Here is a 23,878-nt window from a genome sequence, read left to right on the forward strand (position 1 = left end):
ATTGGCTCTGAGTTAGATGGCCGCTTGCTTACCTTCCATCCTTTAAGACCCCAGATGCTATATCTTTTTATAGCTGGGCACTATCAGCTTTCTTCATCCCATTTCCTTATTCATCCACTTTGTCTTCAGCAGTTGTCAGGAAGGTGAGCATCATAGAATGGCAATTTAATAGCAGACAGTATTCTTGCATTGAGGGAGTACTTGAGTGGAGACCCAATGTCCTTCTGCTACCTTAATACTAAACCTGTAAATATATGCACATAGATCTATTTCCCCATCCTCATATATAAATATATTTACATGTGTACATGCCTTTATTTAGACCTCTATAAATGCTCTTTGCCTCCTAGCTCTTTTCTCTATTTCCTTTGACTTTCCTCTTATCCCACTATCATGCTCAGTCTTCATTTTGGTTTCAGCAGTTCCTCTTGGTTACATTCCCCTTGGTTATGCCCTACCAGGCCTCCTACACACCCTCCTCACCACTGATTTGAATCACTTGTGGGTCCCTTGTTCCCTGGGTTTGTTAACAGTGCTACCTTTCCCCCCACCGCCCTCTCTCCCATGTCCCCCCGAAACTGTCTGTCCCGTTGTTTTCTCCTCCCGATTGTTCATCCAGCCTATCTGCTTTAGACAGAAAAGTCCTTGTTTTATGCCAGTGCCTTCAGTGCAGTTTGGACTTCTTCCTTCAATATTATTGATTGTATGCTCCTTCCTGAAATCGTTGAGCATTGATCACTGTTTTTTGGTACAATGACTCTGAATCTGTTCCATCTTCTTTTGATGATTCATTCATTCAGTATTTTACTCATAAAACCCTATGGACTCAATTGACCTATAGCAACCCTACAGTGCAGGGTAGAACTGCTCCATAGAATTTCTGACACTGTAAATCTTTGGGAGCATGAAAGCCTAATCTGATCTTGTGCTTAGTGAACGTGTAACTCACTATGTCACTATGGCCCCTTTGTTTCACTTTTAGAATCTTTCAGTACTGCAACCGAAGACTTAAAGTTTTCGTCTCTTCTTTCAGCTTTATAAATTCCAGCCATGTTTTTCTCTTTTGGTTTTCTAACCCCTGGTTTTTACACATTTCATTCTAACACGTAGTCTTCTCAAACTACCTTTTGACTTCTGTTTAGCTCCTTGACTTTACTATTTCTTATATTTACTTTAGCCTTTGTACATTCATGAAAAATTTTGAGTCTCTCTTGATGTCCATTTTGGTCTGTTCTTTCCTTTCTTATGACCTTTTGCTTTTTATTCATGTATGTTCTTGATATTAACTCATGGTACTTACAGTTTTCAGTCATTTGTGTCCAATGCATGAAATCTGCCTTTGAGGTGATTTCAATCTTCAGGTGGTATCTGTAGATTGGTACTCTGGCTCATGGGCTTATATTTTCCATGTGACAGGACATATTAAGTGAAGTAGTACACTCACTTTAAGTCGTATAGCTATTTAGTTAGCATCCCGAATGTTCAATCACTCCTACACTATGAGCTGCTACAAGAATAATTTCTTATCTTTGTGTGATACTGTATAATGTACCAAGGGGCTTTTAGAACTTTGTGGAAAACTTCCAGGATCTTTTACTCAATTTTTCCACAAAGTTTTTGAAACCTCTTCTTATTGTAGAAACATATATTTAATCCTAATTATGAAAAAGGGAAGTAGCACATTATTCTTGCTCCTCAGTTGAAAAAAGTGGGCCTCTGGTGAGTGAATTGCCCATAATTAATTTGCTCATAAATGAAAAACCCAAGACTTTCTGAATCAATATTTCATGTTCTTTTCAAATAGCATGCAATTTTAGCTACAATTAGTATGTGATTAATCTTAGCTTAAGGACATATTTTGTTAGACTTTGCAGAATTTATAAATTGTTAACAGTTTACACTGAGCATAGTAGCCACTTACTTGGAATTTCTGATTAGGAACAGGATGGTGGTGGAGACAGACCAAGTACTCTTTAGAATTATATTCTGAGCCTGCTTGATATCTAAAAGGTTTATTAACAAAGTTAGCACGTTGTATTACCAGTGAGAAATGCTCAGGGTAGTTGTTTACCAGGTGTGGTAGTTACATAATATGGTGCCAACTTGAGACTAATAATAGTGAAGGGGTGGAGTTTAGCCTGTCATTCAGGTCACTGCTTGATGACCTCAAGGTCATCACTTGGAGGCTCTACAGAGATAAATAGCTCGCTGGAGACAGGGCACAGACACTCTCTGCTTCATCTCCCTGCGAGACATTCCTGTTGACAAACCACAGGGAGCTATACCGATGGCAGCCAGTGTCTTGGAGGAGCCACGTGGAGACTCATGTTAGCGTTAGGATGCATCTACCGCCACCGGATCCACAAGACTTTCCACCCACTGGCCTGTGATTTTCCTGCATTTGGCATTATTGCCTGTGTTTTGTTAGTCTGAAGAGGAATTTATAGATTGGTTTCTGACATATGGGCTAATAGCAGACTTAAGGATTTGATCTGGGCTAGGCTGGGATGTTTTCTTAATATAAAATTACTATTTGATATAAAGCTCTCATATATATATGAGTGTCCTGAATTTGTTTCTCTAGTCAACATGGACTAACCCACCAGGACATGTTACAAAGTTTCAGGTCTGCAAATAAATGTCCATTGGTCATAACACTCTGGTGTAAACCTCAACCCAGTGATATTTGACTCATGTTCCTCATGAGTCAACTAACCCAGCTCTCTGAATTAAATGCCCACAGGCACCCCTCTCTGGTAAGCCTCAGTCCCAAGGCATTCAGTTCCACTTCCAAGAGACACAAACGGTCCCATTTAAGTGCCCAGAGGCACCCCATTCCATAAGCCAGCCTCCTGCACAAAAGCCCATCACTATTTATTGCTCTTGCTCCTGGTTCTGCTGCTGCTCCTCTGATGGTTTCTGCATCCAGGAGGTTCACTGCACAGGGATCTGGGGTCCAGAGGATGAGCTTCATTCCTGGCTTTTGCTGGTAATGAGATCCCTCCACCTGCTTCTCAGAGAGCATATTTTATATACAGCAGGGTAGCATTCCAGGGAATCCTATTTTCAGTTACTCAAAGATGAATCTAACGGTATCTTTCCCCATCTTACCAGACCTATGCAGGGAAAGGTGGTTTTGTGGGAGTTAGACACTGACTGGAAGAACCAGGCTAAATAATTTTCTGTTTCTTCAGACCACCTCATGCAATAGTCATTATCTCCTTTCAATAAACTGAGCCAAAATGTTTATTTCAACTCCTTTCTATGACATTTTCACCTGGATGTGCCCATGATAACCTACACATTTACTGAACAAAATACCATCTGCTATAGACCTTCTTTCATTAAATGTCTCATCTCTGGGTAACAACCCCAAATTTTACCATTCCTTTTTGTGGTAGATTCCCAAGGTGAGTATTCAATAGTCATTTTTTCTTTCTTTTTCACTAACAACAGTTGTTTTGTTTTAGGGGTAGTAATGTGCTCAATTAAATGATTTTCCCCCCAAATAATATATTTATTGACTTATTCATTCCAATCCCTTCCCTTCCCATACAGTTCTTTTGTTGAGTCCCATTGGGTGGGGCTTTACAATCATCAATGCTATCAACTCCCCTCTCTCACTCTTCTTCCCCCAAGCTCCTCTCACTTCCCATGTCTTCAGGGAAGCCTTACTCCTGTCAGTGTCTCTGAGGGGTCATCTATCTTGGCTACCATGTATGCAGCGATCCTAAATGTACAAATGAACATAACGCAAGTCTAATATGACCAATGAGGTACATCACATGTGGACCATAATAGTAAGGGGAGGAAATCTTAAAGAACTATAGGAAAATTATGTGTTCATCAGTGCCACACCACACCCTGGATTTATCCTCCATTCCATGAGGCCCTTGTAAGAGGGACTGTCCAATTGTCTTGCTGGTGGACTTTGGGACTCCAATACATCCAGTCCCCTTCATATCAATTTGAATGTGCTTTTTATATTCTAATACCTCTTCCCATTGATACCTTGTGATCAGATAGCATGGTGTGCTTCTTCCATGTGGCCTTTACTGCTTTCCTGCTAGATGGCTGCTTGTTTAACTCCAAGCCTTTAAGATCCCAGATGCTATAACTTTTGATAGCCGGGCATCATCAGCTTTCTTCACCACATTTGCTTCTGCATCCATTTTGTCTTCAGCTATTGTGTCAGGGAGCTGGGTGTCATACAGCAACACATTATGTGGACAAACCATTCTTTTATAGATGTAAGCTTTAAGTAGAGGCCCAAGTCCATCTGCTTCATTGTTGAATTTAAATATAAACATATATAAACAAACATACACATATTCATATATATATATATGAGTTTGGTTTTTGTTTTTTCCTCCTCCCCCACTATTATGCTTGCCTGTCATTCACCTCTCAGTAATTCCTCTCAGATACAATTTAATTCATCAACACCCAGAAAAGCTACACCCTCCTTGTGGTCCATTTTATAACTCTTACTATTCCCCAGTACTCATCATTGTTGGCTCCATGCTCACCCCCAAATCTCCCTTCCCATGTTCCCCAGGAACCATTGGTCCAGCCACTGCCTCCATAAGACTACCCAACCTACTTTTCTTGTATAGATCAGCCCTCAAAATAATATTAATATAAAAACAAAAAAATACCACAACATGCAGTTAGCCACAAGACAGACAGGGATCATGGCTTAGAGCCACATTCGTGTCCGAAAGGTGAGTTTCTCATAGGTCTACGTTGATATTCCTGTAGTCCAGGATGGAGTGGTCTCGTGGTCCCCCCCCCCCCCTTTTTTTTTTTTTTTTACACCTTAGACTTTCAGTGTGGCCTCCTTGTGAGTAATCCCCAACCAGTTCTGGTGCGGTGACAAGTGCTGTCCTCCCACAACTGGGGTTCAAAACCCACAATTGATGTTCTTTGGGGACTTCGTGACTTCACTCCCATCACTGATCTGTTGCACTCCCCTTCCTGGTCTGCCCCCGCCAGGTGATACTTGCTGTCATCTGGGGAGAGGATGCCATGTCTCAGGCTGAGGCTGCCCCTGCAGTCATCTCTGGGAATGAGCTGCTCCTCTCAGGAATATTGCACTTGTGGATTGGCATGCTGGAATGAGGTCCACTTCTGCTTTGCCTTTCCTGTAGAGACACAAGCAGTACCCTCCCCTTGGGTTGGTTAGTGCCCTGAACCCCCATTGCCTTTGTGTTTCTTCCCCTACCCCTCTGTGGGCCTTTAAACATGAGAGGGAGGGAGAAGATGCCTTTCATCTCAGGTGCTATCTGCATCTGTGGTTTATGGCATATGAATCTTTGGGTTTGATCCTCCTCTTGCCATAATATCTGGTCCTCAGCCTGGGAATTGTGTGTTATGCATGTTTTCCCTTATATCCATCTGCTGTTTGAACTTACCTCAGTGGATTCATGTTCTACTTGTCCTTTTGTGCATGGCTAACCTTACTCAGCACAATCTCCAACTCTTACTATGAGATGAGGTGTTTCATCATTTCACCAGTATTTTTTAGGGATGCATAGTATTCCTTCGTGTGCTTATACCAGTATTTTAATCCATTCATCTATTGATGGAAATTTAGGCTGCTCCCAACTTTTTGCAATTGTGAACTGTGCAGTGATGAACATTGGAAATTTAGGCTGCTTCCATTTTTTGCAATTGTGAACTGCGCAGTGACGAACATTGGAAATTTAGGCTGCTTCCATTCTTTGCAATTGTGAACTGCGCAGTGACGAACATTGGGGAGCAGATATCTGGTTGCGGTCTGTTTCTTCTGGGTATATATGCCCAGTAGGGGGATTGCTGGGTCATATGGTAACTCAATTTCCATATGTTTTAGGAATCACCAAATAGATTTCCAGTGGCTATACGTATCTACAAGACCACCAGTAGTACAGGAGAGTCCTCTCTCACCACACCCCCTCCAACATTTATTTCTTTGTTTTTTTTAATTGGGCTATCATTGTCAGTGTTAGATGTTATCTCATAGTTGTTTTGATTTGCATTTCCTGCATGGCTAATGATTGGGAACATTTTTTCATGTTTATTGGCCATTCAGGTTTCCTCCTTTGTGAATCCTCTGTTCAAGTCTTGCTCACCTTCCTCAGTGGGTTATTTGGTTTTTTGTTTTGTTTTTCTTATAAGCTTGCAGGATTCTGTAGATGTTAGTAATAAGCCCTTTGTCTGATATGATATGTCAAATATCTTTTCCCAGTCTGTGGGCTCTCGTTACTCTCTTGATGAAGTCTTTCGATGTGCACGTTTTTTATCTTTAGAATGCCCTATTCATCTATTTTATCTTCCTCTGGATGTGTATCCTTTATTTCTGATAGCCCACGTATTCCCTGCTCTAAGATTCTTAGCTCTTTCCCAATCCTCTCGTTGAGGATCCTAATAGTTTTGGATTTTACCTCAAGGTCTGTGAGCCACCTTGAATGTGTTCTTGTGCATGGAGTGAGGCAAAGACTTTGTTTCATTCTTCTGCAGCTGTCCAGTTTTTCTAACACCGTTTGTTGAAAAGGGCATCTGCTTCCGATTTGATACTTTTTGGGCCTTTGTCAAAGATCAGTTGTCTATATTCTGCTGTTTTATTTCTGGATTTTCTATTCTTAATCCATTGGTCTGAGTATTTATCATTGTACTAGCATCATGCTGTTTTGACAACCGTGGGTGTATAATAGATTTTGAAGTTCAGTAATGCTAGCCCGCCCACTTTATTCTTCATGAGGATTTGCCAATCTGGGGCTTTTACCCTTTCCATATGAAGTTGGTAGTCATTTTTTCATTTCTTTGAAAAATGATGTTGGAATTTGTATTTGGATTGCATTCAATTTATATAGTACCTTGGGAGGACTGACATCTTCACAATATTGAGTCTAATGATCCATGAGCATGGGATATTCTTCCACTTGTGAAAATCCCTTTCGTTTTCTTGTTAAAATGTTCTATTGTTTTCCTCATCCAGATCCTTTGTTTGTTTGTTTTTGTTGTTGTTGTTGTTAGGTATATCCCTAGATATTTTAACTTATGCTTGGCAATTGTGAAGGGTACTACCTTCTCGATCTCCTTTTCTGTAATCCCTTCAGTGATATATATTCAATTGACTTCTGATTGTTGATCTTATATCCTGCCACTCTACCATATTCCTCTATCGTTTCCAGCAATTCTATTGTGGTGTCTTTAGGGTTCACAATATATAAAATCATGTCATCTGCAAATAGCAATAATTTCACTTCTTTTCCCAAGCATATTCTTTGTTATCCTTCGGTTGCCTTATATTATTAGCTAGAACCGCCAAGACGATATTGAATAGAAGTGGGGACAAGGGGCATCCTTGTCGGGTCCCCTTATTCAGTGGGAATGTTCTTGTTTTTTCTCCGTTAATTGTAACGCTAGCTGTTGGTTTTTCATATGTAGCTTTTATGATGTTAAGGTAAGTTCCTTTTAATCCTTTCCTCTTGAGGGTCTTAATTAGGAATGGGTATGGAATGTTGTCAAATGCTTTTTCTGCATCTAGTGATATTATCATGTGGTTCTTGACCTTTTTCTTATTACTTTGATGAATAATGTTGACGTTTTTTTGAATGTTGAACCATCCCTGGTATGAATCCCACTTGGTCATGATGGATTATTTTTTTGATATGTTTTTGTATCTATTGGCCAGCATTTTGCTGAGGATTTTTGCATCAATCAGTTAAAGTATTTTTGCCAGTTTATTTGCAACAGGAAGTGGCTATGTAGCATAGTTCTGGCCATTAGGCTGTAGCAGAATTGCTGGGTGAAATAGCGGGAAAATCTCTTTAAAAGGTGGGGCAACTCAATTGACAAATGTTTCCCCCTTTTTCTTCCTGCCTACAATAGGCTATATCTAAAAGGGATTGAAGATGTGGATCAACTATTATTGTGACACAAGTGACAAACAGCCACATATAATAGAAATTGCCAGGGTCCCATGGTATCATAAAGCTACCATAACAACTATCGACTGCCCAACTCTAGATTTCTTGACAATAGAACAATCAGTTTGATTAGGCAGGTTTTCAGTAACTCAGAGTCAGTGTAATTCTAGCTAGCAGTGACTGTGTTAGATGGCATGGACTCTATTCTGACTCCCAATGACTCCGGGAGTGAAACACTGCCTATTCCTGCACCATTCTCACAATAATTACTATGTTTGAATACTGTTGCAGTCACTGAGTCAATATATCCTGTTTTGAGTGTTTCCCCCACCCCCACCCCCCCGCCCCCCCATTGTCCCTGGACTTTACCAAGCATGCTATCTTGGACTGGTTTTCATTTTCTTCTTCCACTTCCACTTCAGCTTTCATAGAAGCAATTGGTCACAATAACTGGTCGTATTAATCTTACAAGTAGACTGTGCTGTCCAGGGCTGCACTCTGTTCTAATACCGGAGGCGGGGCTTCAAAAAGTTGATGGGAAATGGAACGAAAAGATACTGGGGGGGAAAAAAAAGAAAAGATATTGGAGTTTTTCTACAAAAATTTTTGAAGCCTCCTCATATATAGTACCCAAGACGTATCTGTCAACTTTTTCTACTGTGTTCGTCTGCATGTTTCTATGATACCATGCTACTGGCATTTCAAATGCCAGCAGGGTAACCCATGGTGGACTGGTTTCAGTGAAGCTTCCAGACTAAGAAAGGACTGGTGATCTTTCAAATATTAGCAAATGGAAACCATAGAAATCAGAGTAAACATTGTCTCTTCCTGGCTTTGGGTATGTCATCAGGAGGAGCCAGTCAGTGGAGGAGGGCACCAGGGATTCTGTTGGAGAATCACTGAGGGTGAGGAAGACCTTTGTTGAGATGGGTTGACACAGTAGTCACCAATATGGACGAGAACATGCTGGCAATTGTGAATAAGTGTAAATGAACAAAAACTTTAGTGGATGTGTTTTTCTTTTAATAGGTCTGAATGGACAGATGAATTAAATACGTACAGAGTGGAAGCAGCTTGGAAATTGTCACAGTGGGATTTGGTGGAAAGCTATTTGGCAGCAGGTTAAGTTTACTCCTTTTTTTTTTTCCAGCAGTTTTATTGGCTTATAATTCACATAGTATACAATTCAATAGTTCAGTCACATCAAGAAGAGTTGTACAGTCATTGCCACAATCAGTTTTAGAACAGTGTTCTAAATTTACTTTCTAAAATTTAAGTTATTTTAATACTCTATATTCAGTCTTAAGTGTCCAAGCAACATTCATAATTAATATCTTAGTCTGTTTGATGATTGCTTTCTCAGTTGTTTTAAGATAGAATGAAGACTTCTGTTTGGTATTTTTGTTGAAGTAGCCAAATGCCAATCACCATAGCATCCCTGATTCTTTATTTGTCTTTCAGATGGAAAATCTACAACATGGAGTGTCAGACTTGGACAGTTATTGTTATCAGCCAAAAAAAGAGACGCCTCAGCTTTCTGTGACACGCTGAAACTCGTGAGAGCAGAGCAGATCGTCCCTCTTTCAGCTGCAAGCTTCGAAAGAGGCTCTTACCAACGAGGATATGAATACATTGTGAGGTGTTTGAGGGTTCATTGTTATATTTCTGGTCTGTAAATGTAATCTGATGGGCTTGGAATTCTTTGAGGAGTAAATAATTTTGATAGTATGTTTGTTACTAGTATGTCATAAACAAAATGGCTCTTTCATTCTTTTTATCTCATTTTAACCCTTTAAAATATATTTTTAAAATGCTCAACATAATCTTTTACCTAAAAAGGCAATTATGAGACATAAAACTAAGAACTTATTTTTAACGTAAAAAATAAGTCTTACGTTTGACTTCTCGCACTGTCATTGTTTACTTTTCATATTATAACCAGCCTAAGTAAGCCAGACACTTAGACTACAATGAGTGCTGTGCAGTGCTTGTCAATCCCTTCTTGAAAATGCATTGATTCACAGAGGCATTATATTACTCTAAATAAATATTAGTTTTTATAGATAAGATAAACATTATAGTGAACATTTTAGGTCTATTGACTCAAATGAGAAAAATTATAAAATAGATGTTGAACTCTTAAAATAAATTTTTGAAATCAAGTTTGTTGTTTTTTTTTTACTTAATAATTTTATTGGGGGCTCATACAACTCTTAGCACAATCCATACATACATCTATCGTGTCAAGCACATTTGTATATTTGTTGCCATCATCATTCTCAAAACATTTTCTTTCTAGCCCTTGGTATCAGCTCCTCATTTTTTCCCTTCCCTCCTTGCCTCGCCACCCTCACTAACCCTTGATAATTTATAAATTATTATTATTTCGTCATCTCTTACACTGTCTGATGTCTCCCTTCGCCTACTTTTCTGTTGCCTGTCACCCAGGGCAACATGTAGGGTTATATGTTGATCCTTATGATCGATTCCCCTTTTCTCCCCTACCTTCCCCGTACCCTCCTGTATCACTACTCTCATTATTGGTGCTGGAGGTTTATCTGTCCTGGATTCGCTGTGTTTTCAGTTCTTATCTGTACCAGTGTACATCTGGTCTAGCCAGGTTTGTAAGGTAGAATTGGGATCATGATATTGGGGGGTGGGGTGGGGGGGGTGGAAACATTAAAGAACTAAAGGAAAGTTGTACGTTTTCATCGTTGCTACACTGCACTGACTCATCTCCTCCCCGTGACCCTTCTGTAAGGGGATGTCCAGTTGCCTTCAAATGGGCTTTGGGTCTCCACTCCTTACTCCCTATCATTCACAATGATATGGAAATCAAGGGTTTTTTTCCTCCCTTAGTTAGAATTCGTTATTCTTTATATCAGCCCTTTAGTAACAGTTTCATGACCACTGAGCTTGATGCTCTTTGCTTCCTTAACTGCATCCTTCTGCTTTGAACTTTGACTCATAGAAACTAATCACAATATACAGAAAGGGTGGAGCTAGTGTAAACATTTTACAATTTCTATCACTCTTAGGGAAAAAATAGATTCAAAGCATATTCATTTCACATTTTAAAATATTTGGATTTACTGTGCCAGGCCCTATAATAGTAGAAGCATTGGATGCAAAAATTTCACACTGATTTACAATGAATTCTTCTGTCATTTAAAAAAAAAATTTTTTTTGTACTTTGGGTAATAAAAGTTTACAGGAAAAAAAATAATTTCTCATTCTACAGTTTATACATAGAAGTGTTCCGTGACCTTGGTTGTTTTACCCACAGTGTGTCAGTATTCATTTCTACCCTGGCTGGGTTCCCGTTTCCTTTTATCTGAATTTTCTATCCGTTTGTGCCTTTTCTTCTTTGCTTTTGAGCAGTTGCTGTCCTTTTGATCTTGTATAATTGATTGTTTTGAGGAACATGTTTCCCTGGAGTGTTTTTCTTGTTTTAGGAGCCTGCCTGTTGTTTGTGTCTGAGTTGGTTTCTAGGAATGGCTTCAGTTCCACGTCAGAAGGCTGTCATAGGGCTATGTACTCAGGGATTACTACCATCTCAAGCAGACCAGAAACTGGTTTTATTGTGAATTTCATTTTTTCCCCTTGCATTTTTCTTCTGTTCTGTCCATGACTTTGTTGTGATTCCTGTCAGAGTGATTGGTAGTGGTAGCAGACACTAATTCTTCTGGTCATAAAGACTGTGGCTCATGTAGTCAATCATTGTTTGCACTAATTACTCCCTTGAGTTTTTTGCTTTCTTTACTGCCTTTTTCTCTGAATGCAAGGAGACCAATATTTGTATTTTAGATAACAGCTGGCAAACTCGTAACACTCCAGGTGCTACTCACTAAAGTAGGATGCAGAACATTATCTTTATGAACCATGTTGTGCCAATTGATTCAGATGTCTCCCTAGTCTATTGACCTTTGCCTTCAAGCCTAGGAACTTTGTCCCACAAGGTATTTATTTCTAAGCAGTTTCTATGACAGTGCCCTTGTGTGTTCTTTTGTTTTTATTAATATACATGTTGTGTTGTTGTTGCTAGGTGCCATCAAGTTGGTTCCGACCCATGCAACCCACAACAGAATGAAACACTGCTTGGTCCTTCACCATTCTCACAATTGCTCCTATGCCTGAACCCATTGTTGTAGCCATTGTGTCAGTCCATCTCACTGAGGGCTTCCCTATTTTCCACTGCCCCTCTGTGTTGCTGAGCATGATGTCCTTCTCGTGGGACTGGTTTCTTCTGACAATATGGCCAAAGTAGTGTAAGACAAAATCATGTCATCCTTGCCTATAAGGAGCATTCTGGGCCATACTTATTCCAGGATAAATCAATATGCCCTTTTAGCAGACTATGGTACTTAAAATATTTTCCAGCGTTAAAATTCAAATGCACCACTTCTTTTACTGTCTGCCTTATTCAGTGTCCAACTTTCACATGCATATGAGGCATTGGAAAATATCATGGCTTGGGTCAGGCACACCTTAGTGCTCAAAGTAACATCCTTGCTTTGCAATTCTCTAAAGCAGCAGTTCTCAACTTGTGGGTTGAAAGGTGGTGGTGGTGGTGGGGGGGGTTGCCCAATTCATGACAGTAGGGAAATGACAGTTATGAAGTAGCAATGAAAATAATTTTATGGTTGGGAGTCACCACAACATGAGGGACTGTTTTAAAGGGTTTCGACATTCAGAAGGTCGAGAACCTGCTCTAAAGGGATCTTGTGTTTACTGGATACAATTATGTATGCACACATACCCCACACACTTCTTTAGCATACATATCTACTTATATATCCATTTGTAAACTATTTCTTGTTAATACTATTATTGTAGGATTTCTCACAATTCAACCCACCAGCCTCTGGGAAAAAATGAGGCTTTCTACTTGCAGAAAGACTTACAATTTTGAAAAACCACATGAACTCACTCTGTCATGTAGGGTTGTGTGTTACAGTAATTGCCATAGTTGCCCATTATTCGTGCATTTATATCACTGTCTTCCTTTGCCTTGGTCATCTTGTGCTGATTTCCCCCGTATTGTGTATTGCCTTTTCCTTTACCATATTTTCATGTCTTTTATTTCCTCTCCCATTGAGCCCTGGTGGCACATTGGATTAAGTATTGAATTTGCTACCCTAGAAATCTCTGATTCAACTCATCATCTGTTCCATGGGACAAAAATGAGCTTTTCTGTTCCCTGAAACATTCATTCTCTCAGAAACTCACAGAGGCAGTTCTACTGTGTCCTAAAAGGGTTGCTATAAGTCAGGTCGCAATGAAGTCAGTGTATGTGCTTGACAATCATCAAATGATTAATTTTTTCCTGCATGTAAATCTTGTTGGTTTTTATTTTTTAATTGTGGTCTCATAACATTTGACCTTTTATGATTGACTTATTCATTAAGTTTAATGTCCTGCAAATTTATCCTTGTGAGCTATTTCATGGATTTGTTTTTATCCTTTAGCACTGTGAAGTGTTCCGTTGAGTGTATGTACCAGTTTGTTTATTCATGTATTTGTTGATGGGCACTTAGGTTGTTTCCGTCTTTTTGCTGTTGTGAATAATGCCGTAATGAACTTATTAGCTCATTTCATGCCTTGACGCCTCTATTTCTTTAAAGTACATACATAGCCGTGGGATTGCTGGATCACATTTCATGTCTAACATTTTAAGGAAGCGCTCCTTTATTTTTTTATGGCAGTTGTACCATTTTTATTCTCAATAGCAGGGTCTAAGAGTTCTGTTTTCTCTACTGTGTCACCAACATTCTTTATTTTCTATTTTCTTCTTAGTATTATCATTAATGTCGGAGGGGGATTGTATCATTGCAAGTTTGATTTGCATCTCTGTAATTGCTGATGATTGTGAGATCTATTTCTTCATGTGTTTGTTAATCACCAGGATGTCTTCTGTGATGATGTGTCCATTCTTTTCCTATGCCCATTTTTTTATTTGGATTGTTTGTGTTTTTGTTGTTGAGGTTTTAAATAAACTTTAGAGTTAAGACCCTTTCACTACAGTCAAAAATGTTTTTCCAGTATGTAAGTTGTCTTTTTATACTTTTGGAGGAGTCTTTTGAGAGTATATGAGAGGACTTCAAAATGTTTGTGGGAAATTACCATTATCTTTTCATTCTAGTCCTTCCATGAACTTTTTGAAACCCCCATAATTAGTTTGTAGTAGATCTCATTTGTCTGGTTCATCTGCTGCTGTTTTCACATTTTTATTTGTGTTTGTATTCTTTTTATGCCATATGTTAGAGTTCCTAGAATTGTCCCTATTTTAATTACATGATCTTTATAGCTTTACGTTTTATATTTAGGTCTTTGATTCATCTTAAGTTAGTTTTTGTGTATGTTATGAGGTATGGCCCTGTTTCATTTTCTACATATAGATATCTAGTTAAAGATATTATCTCATCTATTTAGTGGATGTTGACGGTTTGTAGATCCATATATTTTTTCATATCTTCATGTAGGGATAAGGATAGATTTTTATGCATTTTAAATTTAATCATATATATCCCTCCCCAATTATAGGAACGTAGGAATAAGACAAAAGCTCTAAACATTTAAACCAATAAAGCTTCCAAAACCTTGTGGGAAAATTCCATTATCTCTTAATTCAATTATTCCATGAACTCTTTGAAGCTCCCTCATAAGTGGTACTGTTTTTATGTCAAGAATATATGTTTACAACTAACAATAAAAAAGAGTATGTTTATTGAAATTTTTCCAAAGAAAACTGCACATTTCAAATTCCTCAAGAATTTGAATTCTGATTAAAAGTACATAGTTTATATATGAGATTCATAAGAGGAACTGTTATAAAATATTAACATAGATTCTGTCTATCTTCAGGTTGCATATGTTGTGTGAGTTGGAGCACAGCATCAAACCACTTTTTCAGCAATCTCTAGATGTTAGTGCTCAAGAAGAGTCTCTAAACTGGGTAGCACGACTAGAAATGACCCAGAATTCCTACAGAGCTAAGGAACCCATCCTTGCCCTCCGGAGGACTTTATTAAGTCTCAACAAAAGGTTTCCATGTTACTTTTTTGTTATTTTGAATATAGCATTGTTTGCATTTTATTTTCTAGTACTGTCTCTTCAAGTTATAAACCTGTCCACATATGATCAACTTTATGTTTGTCCTTTACTGTTATGTAAATTTGTCCTCACTTGAACCAACCTCTACTTGCAATGACTTCTGCATCACAATCAACTTACTGCATGTGCAGCTTTTAAATCATCAACAAAAGACTTCAAGCCTTTCTTACACTAAAGTAAGGCTAAATAAGACTTGTTTGCTCCATTTTGACTCAGGGACACACTTAGGAACAGCTCTTGCTTGCAATCCATGGGCTGCCTATATTTGATTTCTTAATTTTCTGTATGAAACTGTATTTTTTAAATTGTCAGTTATCAAAGCTAATCTCTATAGTTGAAATTAGCCTAGAATTTAAGAATTGTGTGTATATGTGTGTGTGTTGTTTCATATTTAACAAAAAATCTAGGGAAGATTTTGGTAAAAGTAAAAAAAATAACGTTGTAAAGACTTTTGATGGACTAGAATGGAGCACTCTAAGTAATTAAAATTAGCTTTTAAAAACAAACTGATCTTTGACTCCTTTTAAGTAGTGTTTTGAATAAGTTATATATGTAGGATAGCTGTTTCATTAAGCCTGTGGATACACTTATACTTGCTGTCTCTCCTCCCCTCCCTTTTTGTCATTTCTTTTAGATCCGATTACAGTGAAATGGTTGGAGAATGCTGGCTGCAGAGTGCCAGAGTAGCAAGAAAAGCAGGTCATCACCAAACCGCCTACAACGCTTTGCTCAATGCGGGAGAATCACGGCTCGCGGAACTGTATGTGGAAAGGGCAAAGTGGCTATGGTCTAAGGTAATGACAAAGGAAATCTGATCACCTGTATACCGATAAGGGTTGTGCACTTTCTACCAAGGCCAGATGGAGAGAAGAATTTCTCTAAAATTTAGGATCTTATATTCCTGCCACCTATTTTAATCATTTAGGCATTTCTTCTCCCACACTCTGAAGTCCTCAGATATTTTCCAACTTCATGAGTGCCTTTCTGTTTTCTTCTGTTCTCTGGTTTCCTTGAAGACAGAAGCCAACTCTTTAACTCTGCTTTTACTTTTCTTTGTGTGCACAGCGTGTATGAAATAAGGTACTCAGTAAATGAGTACTGGGCTCACTACTAAGATACGCTTGTGATCTGGACTGCCAGGAAGGCCCGAGCATTAGAACATAAACTCAGAACCCAAAGCACTGCCATTGGGTCTATGCTGACTCATAGCGACAGCCCTGTGGGTGTCTACACTGTAACTGTTTACAGGAACAAAAAACCCAGTCTTTCTTCCACAGAGTTGCTAGTGTTTGCGAACTACCGACCTTGCAGGTGTGGCTCAGTGAGTTACCACTATACCACCAGAGTTCTTGTAAATCTCCAAATTAAAATAATAAGAAGGGGGTTGTTTAAATATCTGAACTACTTACCTATTTTATGCCCAATTCCATGTCTGTTGTCCTGCTGCCGCTGTAACCACTGGTTACAATTTGTGATTGCTCTAACTCTCTTCATCACAGTCACATCCATTTTTTGACAAGTTGCTTTTGAAATAATTGAAAATACTGAACATTTCCTTGCACTACGGACAAGGCTCCCAAATGTGGTTGATCATTAGAATCACCTGGGGAACTAGGGAGCTTACAGATCCTGGGCTTTTCCCCCTAGTCTCTAGTCTAGAGCAGTAGTTCTCAACCTTCCTAATGCTGTGACCCTTTAATACAGTTCCTCATTTTGTGACCCCCAACCATAAAATTATTTTCATTGCTACTTCATAACTGTAATTTTGCTTCTGTTCTGAATTGGACGACCCCTGTGAAAGGGTCATTCCACCCACAAAAGGGTTGCGATCCATAGGTTGAGAACCACTGCTTTACAGAAACACATCAGCTAAACCATATTTTTATGGTTGGGGGGTCACTACAACATGAGGAACTGTATTAAAGGGTTGTGGCCTTACAAAGGTTGAGAACCACTGGTCTGAATCATTAGGTTGCAAATACAGCCCCAGGATCTTTTGCTTCACCAGATCCCCAGGTAGTCCCAGTATTTGCCAAGTTTGGGAGCATAAGCACTAAAAACTCAGACTCACTGCCATCAAGTCAATCTCGACTCACAGAAACCCTATAGAACAGGGTAGAGACTGTAAATCTTTACACAAGTAGAAAGCCTTGTCTTTCCCCCACAGAGTTGTTGGTGGTTTTGAATTGCTCACATTGTGGCCCAATATGTAACCCACTATGCCACTAGACCTCTGATTAGACGTGAACTCACTGCCATCAAGGCAAATCAGACTCAATGATCTTATAGGACAGGGTAGAACTAACTTTGAGTTTCTGAGACTGTTTATGGGAGTATAGAGCCCTGTCATTATTCCTCAGAGCAGCTGTTGTGTTTGAACTGCTGACCTTGCAGTTAGCAGCCCAACACATAACCACTATGCCACCAGGGCTCCATTAGACACTAAAGGAAGGCTAAATAAGAACCATGTGCACCTGTTCTGAGTCCCCTATAAATTCTACTTAAACACACTGTTAGCGTCTGATCTCATTAGTTACCCGAGGACCGTCCACATAAAGTGGAATTCATCAAGTAATACTCAAAACTTTTTTCTCCTCATATTCCCTGCTTTTTCCCTAAATAAGACTTACTTTGTTTACTCAACTATGACAAATCTTGGAGTCATCTTGAACTCCCTCTTCTTCATGCTCCATGTCCACTGTGGACTAAATCACTGTATTTACACCTTAGAACACTTGACTCTTCTCTTATGTTCATTGTTAACATTGACAAGACTTACCACTGACAAGACTTACTTAATAACATTTTTTTTATCATGAAATCATACTTTATTCAGGCTCCTTGTCTAATTTTGTACATAACTTGATTTTCCAGTGTTCTTTTTCATTCAGTATGTAGTATAAATTTCTACATGGTTCTACACTTCTCTTCAGTGGCCTGACCTTGATTTCTTTGGTCTAAATTCTCTCTTTTTTTAAATCATTTTATTAGGGGCTCATAGGATTCTTATCACAATCCATACATACATCAATTGTGTAAAGCACATTTGTACATTCATTGCCCTCATCATTCTCAAAATATTTCCTCTCCACTTAAGCCCCGGCATTAGGTTCTCATTTTTCCCCTCCCTCCCCACTCGCCCCTCCCTCATGAGCCCTTGATAATTTATAAATTATTATTTTGTCATATCTTGCCCTGTCCGACATCTCCCTTCACCCACTTTTCTGTTGTCCATCCCCCAGGGAGGAGGTCACATATATTCCTTGTAATCGGCTCCCTCTTTCCAACCCACCCACCCTCCACACTCCCAATATTGCCACTCACACCACTGGTCCTGAAGGGATCATCCGCCCTGGATTCCGTGTGATTCCAGTTCCTATCTGTACCAGTGTACATCCTCTGGTCTAGCCAGACTTGCAAGGTAGAATTCGGATCATGATAGTGGGGGCGGGGAGGAAGCATTTAGGAACCAGAGGAGAGTTGTATTTTTCATCGTTGCTACATCGCACCCTAACTGGCTCATCTCCTCCCCGAAACCCCTCTGCAAGGGGATCTCCAGTGGCCTGCTAATGGGCTTTAGGTCTCCACTCCGCATTCCCCCATCATTCACTATGGTAAGATTTTTTTGTTCTGATGATGCCTTATACCTGATCCCTTCGACACCTCGTGATCGTGTAGGCTGGTGTGCTTCTTCCATGTGGGTTTTGTTGCTTCTGAGCTAGATGGCTGCTTGTTTACCTTCAAGCTTTTAAGACCCCAGACGCTATATCTTTTGATTCCTGGACACCATCAGTTTTCTTCACCACATTTGCTTATTTATCCACTTTGTCTTCAGCGGTTGTGTCGGGAAGGTGAGCATCATAGAATGCCAATTTAATAGAAGAAAGTATTCTTGCGTTGAGGGAGTACTTGAGTGGAGGCCCAATGTCCTTCTGCTACCTTAATACTAAACCTATAAGTATAGGCACATAGATCTATTTCCCCATCATCATATATTAACATATCTGCATATGTACATGTCTTTATCTACACCTCTATAAATGCCCTTTGCCTCCCAGCTATTTCCTCTATTTCCCTTGACTTTCCACCTGTCCCACTATCATGCTCAGTCCCCACCAGGGTTTCAGCAGTTCCTCTTGGTTACATTACCCTTGATCATGCCGTACCAGGTCTCCCACACCCACCTCACCACCAATTTGGATCACTTCCTTAACAGCATTTTCTAAGGTCTTGCTACTTCCTATCTACATTCCTGTAGTGATTTTTCAAAAATTCACATTGAATTGAATTATTTTGCGCTCCTGCTTTAGATCCTCAGTTTTTTCCATGCCTTTATTAAGTGTGAACTCTAGAAAGTACACAAAGACCTTTCTCTTGAGCTTCACTTGTTACTATCTCATGAACATTTTAGGCTTCAGGTAAAACCAGACTTTTTGCCCTTCCTGTTTCAGTTTGAATGATTGTTTCTCTACTTACAATGCCTTTTCAGCAGATTCTTTGCTTGGAATTTTATAATAATTTTTTAAGACCTAGTTCAGCTTTTACTTCATGTGACTTCCTTTCCTGTTTCTCTCCTCCATCGTAGTGTATCTCCATACTCCCCAGATAGTCTTTTGTAACATTTATCACCTTGTGTTGTTTGCTTACATAGTTGACTTCCTCATTAAATTATGAACTTTGTAATCCAGTAATTTTGATATATTCATGCTTGTTTATCCCTATCCCTTTACAATACCTATAGCTTTCTGGACTTTGATTGATTGTAAAATTACTGGGTAAATGACTGAATGAATTAATTGGTTTTCTACATGGAAAGAGAGAGGACATTCTTTTAGTGTTTTACTTTATGGGAGAATTAAGAGAAAGAAACATGAAAACTGTAAGTGGGTTTATTCAGAAACATACTTTATCAAGTTTAAATGCCAATTATCTTTTGTTTTTCAAAAACCAGAACTATATCCTTAAAATCACAGGTCTGCTTTTGCCTGATCTTTTCAGGGTGATGTTCACCAGGCACTAATTGTTCTTCAGAAGGGTGTTGAGTTATGTTTTCCTGAAAGTCCAGCACCAACTGAGAGCAAGGACATGTTAATCCATGGTCGAGCTATATTACTAGTAGGACGATTTATGGAAGAAACTGCTAACTTTGAAAGCAATGCAATTATGAAAAAATATAAGGCAAGTATATGGCATGGAATTTCATTTAGAAGCTCTGAGTTTGTTTGTTTTGGGATACAGACAAAATAATTTAAAGTTCATATAGAAGTGTATATGTATACTTAATTTCCAGTAAAGTTTTTTAAACATTGCACAACATAAGTTGGATATGCAGCATAAGTCTGTACATGGAGGAATTATCACAAAATAAATACATTTGTGAAACCACCACCCAAGAGAAATAAAATGGGATGACAGTACAGTATTTGCTGCAAAAGTAAAGATCAGTAAAATTGAAGACATAGCAATAAAAACTTTTCTAAAGGAAATACCCACCCAACAAACCCACTGTTTCTGAGGCTGTAACTCTTTAAAGGAGCAGATAGTTTATCTTTTCTCCTGTGGAGCAGCTGGTGGGAGTTTGAACCATAGACCTGGCAGTTAGTAAGTCAGCATTGCCTGAGCTCTTGAAAAGGAAGCATAAAGAGATAAAAAAGACAAAAACAAAACAAAATAAAAAGCAAACCCAAAGTCTTAGTGGCCTATGTGATAATATTAAACTGTTTAATAGGCATGTAATTAAAATATCAGAAGGAGAGAAAATAATTCAGGAACAGAAAAGATATTTTTTTAAAATAAAAATAAGTGAAACAATATACAGTAGTATTGTCTATTTGATCAGTAGTTATTGTCCTTTATTCATGCCAGACATTAATTATTTGGGAATTCTCTCTTTTTCAAGTAATGACGCTCACAAAGGATTTAGTAATTTTATTAGATCAGGCCTAATGTACATTAGAAGGGGGATTCATCTGACAAAGTTTTAACTGTTCAAGTCAGGTTTATAATTTTGATCTTCTATAGTTATCTTCAATGCACTCTTTTCGGTAACAAGTTTCTTCCCATCTCTCTATTACGGATAGAAGGAAATCACCGGAGCTTTATTTCCTGCGTAGATGTATCGTGGGCTTCCACTTTCGTCCAAAGCCTTCTGAAAACTATGTTCTCACAATTTAGGGTCTTATACTACTCCCTCCTTTGACTTTGGTTATATATTTTTAAATTCTTGAGTTATTAATGTTGGTGTGCTTCTTCCATGTGGTCTTAGTTGCCATCTTACTTAGATGGCTGCTTATTTGGAAACAAGCCTTTAAGACCTCAGATGCTATTTTATCTGAGATCTAGGCACCATCTGATTTCTTCACCACACTTTGCTGTAGCACCCATATCTTCTGTGTTCCCTTCCTGAGGCAAGTAGCATTTGATAAAATTTAACATTCATTTATGATTAAGAGGTTTTAGCAAATTTTAAATAGAAAATTATTTACCATATAAAGAATTTGCTGCCATCGAGTCAATTCTTTTTTTTTCTCAAATTATTTAATAAATGTTTATTTCATTTATATCTTTATTTTATTTTAATAAATCATTTTATTGGGGGCTCTTAAAGCTCTTATAACAATCCATACGAATAATTAGTATTTATGTTGCCATCAGCATTTCTGAAACATTTTCTTTCTACTTGAGCCCTTGGTATCAGCTCTTTTTTTCCCCCTCCCTGTCCTCTACCCTTGTGAACCCTTGATAATTTATAAATTATTTTTATTTTCATATTTTACACCATTCACTCTACCCCTTCACCCAGCTTTCAGTTGTTCGTCCCTCTGGAGAGACGATAACTATTTATAGGAGTAGAAAGCCCAGTTTTTCTTCCAAAGAGCTGATGGTGGTTTTGAACTGCTAATTATATGGATAACAGCCCAACGCTTAACCACTACACTACCAAGACTCTTTATCATATAAAAAGTATCTATAAAAAGTCTACAACTTCTTACTATACTTAACAATACAATGGTGAAAACTTTTACTTTGAGATTGGGAATAAGACAGAGATCCCCATCATTATCATTATCACTTATAACAGCACTATACTGGAGATTATATCCAGTGCAATTAAAAAAAATCACTGCCATCAAATTAATTCCAACTCAGACCTTATAAGAAAAATAGAACTACCCTACGGACTTCTGAGACTATAAATCTTTACAGTAGCAGTAAGATTAACTTTTCTTTAGTGGTGCAAGTAGTGAATTTGTGGGGAAAAAGGTAAGAAGTATAACAGTTGGAACGGAAACTCATTACTACAGATGATATGATTTTGTAGAAATTCAGAAGACTATGGATACATTATTGTAAAGAGTTGAAATTAGTTAAGTTTTTGGATACAAAGTCAGTATAAAAAATATATTGTAATTTTATGTATCAGAAAGAAAGGAATTTAAAAATATGCCATTTACAAGCAAATGATCTTGATCAGCTGGATATGTGTATAGAAAAATAAAGAAGCTTCATTATATATACTTTGTATGTACCTCACACCATAGGCAAATATTTTTTCAAAATGGCTTGTAGACTAGACCCAACCAAAATATAAAATTATAAACTTCAAGATTAAAACATAAAAGAAAACCTTTACCATCTTCTTGTTTATCACTAATTATAAAATAATTTTAAAAAATATAGATTTGATCAATTCTACTTTAGGAAAAAAATATGTTAACAAAATATGTTAAGAAAGGGAAATGGCAAACTATAGACTGGGCAGAAATACTTGCAAAACACATCTGACTGAGAACTTGTATCCAAATCTAAAAAGAACCTTAAAACTTTTTAGACATGCAGTTGGACTTAAAAATGAACAAAAGTGTTAGACATTTAATAAAGAATATGCAAATGGTCAATGAGCACATGAAACCATATTGAACATCCCTTTGAGTCAGTTCTGACTCAGTGACACTATAGGACAGAGTTGGATTTCTAAGATTTTTATATCTTTACAGGAGGAGGCAGCCTAATCTTTCTCCTGAAGAGCTGCTGGTAGGTTTAAGCCACTGTCTTTGTGGTTAGCAGCAAAATTGTAACACATTCCACCACCAGCACTCCTTTGAACATTGTTAGGCTTCAGGAAAAAACAAATTTAAACTACAATGAGCTACCACATTATACATACTGGATAGATAAAATTTAAAGACTCGCAATATATACTATTATAAAAGCTAGAATTCTCATTGGGAATACACCTACCTTATGATTCCTTTACATTCTTTAGGTAAACACCTAGGTGAAAACATATTATTCAAGAGAAGAAATAAAATATGCCCATAAGAAGTCTAAAATTCAAATGTTTTTGGCAAGTTAATTTATAAAAGCTAGGAATAACTTGGTTGGCTCTCCATAGAAGAATGAATGAGACATTGTAATTTATATAATAGAATGAATGCTACTCTGCAATAGGAAGAAATGAATGATATATGCGGCAACATGGATGAATCTCACAGACATACTAATATAAGAAAAGATAGAATAATACATATGAAATACTAGAGCCTGTCTTGAAATTATGGTGATGAATTATAAAAAATGATTATACGAGTGGAGTTTTCTTGCCCTTAAGAACTAGCTCATTATCCCAGCATCATTTCAGGTAAGCCAGTGGGCAACCCACCAGAATTGACCAACCATCCTGAGTGAACTTTTATAATATAGTATCCGTATCCATATTAAAGACATAGTGTGCCTTTGACCTTTCATGCCCAGACATACTTCTCATGGTTCTGATTCTTAATCCTACTTTTCTTTCCAGTATAGGTTTTGTTAAGTTAGTATGAAGTGTTTTCTTTTTTTTTTAATCATTT

The 23,878-nt window shown here is 38.0% G+C and overlaps 1 protein-coding gene across 1 annotated transcript in view; it reads left to right on the top strand.

The window, feature by feature from the left end:
* ATR (ATR serine/threonine kinase) overlaps window positions 1-23,878 on the top strand; it is a 135,630-nt gene that overhangs the window by 86,398 nt on the left and 25,354 nt on the right. Inside the window, exons 31-35 of the mRNA XM_004712069.3 lie at window positions 8,943-9,034; window positions 9,375-9,552; window positions 14,778-14,957; window positions 15,661-15,820; window positions 20,025-20,204. Of these exons, the coding sequence (XP_004712126.1) occupies window positions 8,943-9,034; window positions 9,375-9,552; window positions 14,778-14,957; window positions 15,661-15,820; window positions 20,025-20,204 (790 nt within the window). The remainder of the gene's footprint in view (window positions 1-8,942; window positions 9,035-9,374; window positions 9,553-14,777; window positions 14,958-15,660; window positions 15,821-20,024; window positions 20,205-23,878) is intronic.

The sequence above is a fragment of the Echinops telfairi genome, unplaced genomic scaffold, assembly GCF_000313985.2.
Source record: "Echinops telfairi isolate 266 unplaced genomic scaffold, ASM31398v2 ScPeMD7_16;HRSCAF=60, whole genome shotgun sequence".
Classification (NCBI taxonomy): Eukaryota; Metazoa; Chordata; class Mammalia; order Afrosoricida; family Tenrecidae; genus Echinops; species Echinops telfairi.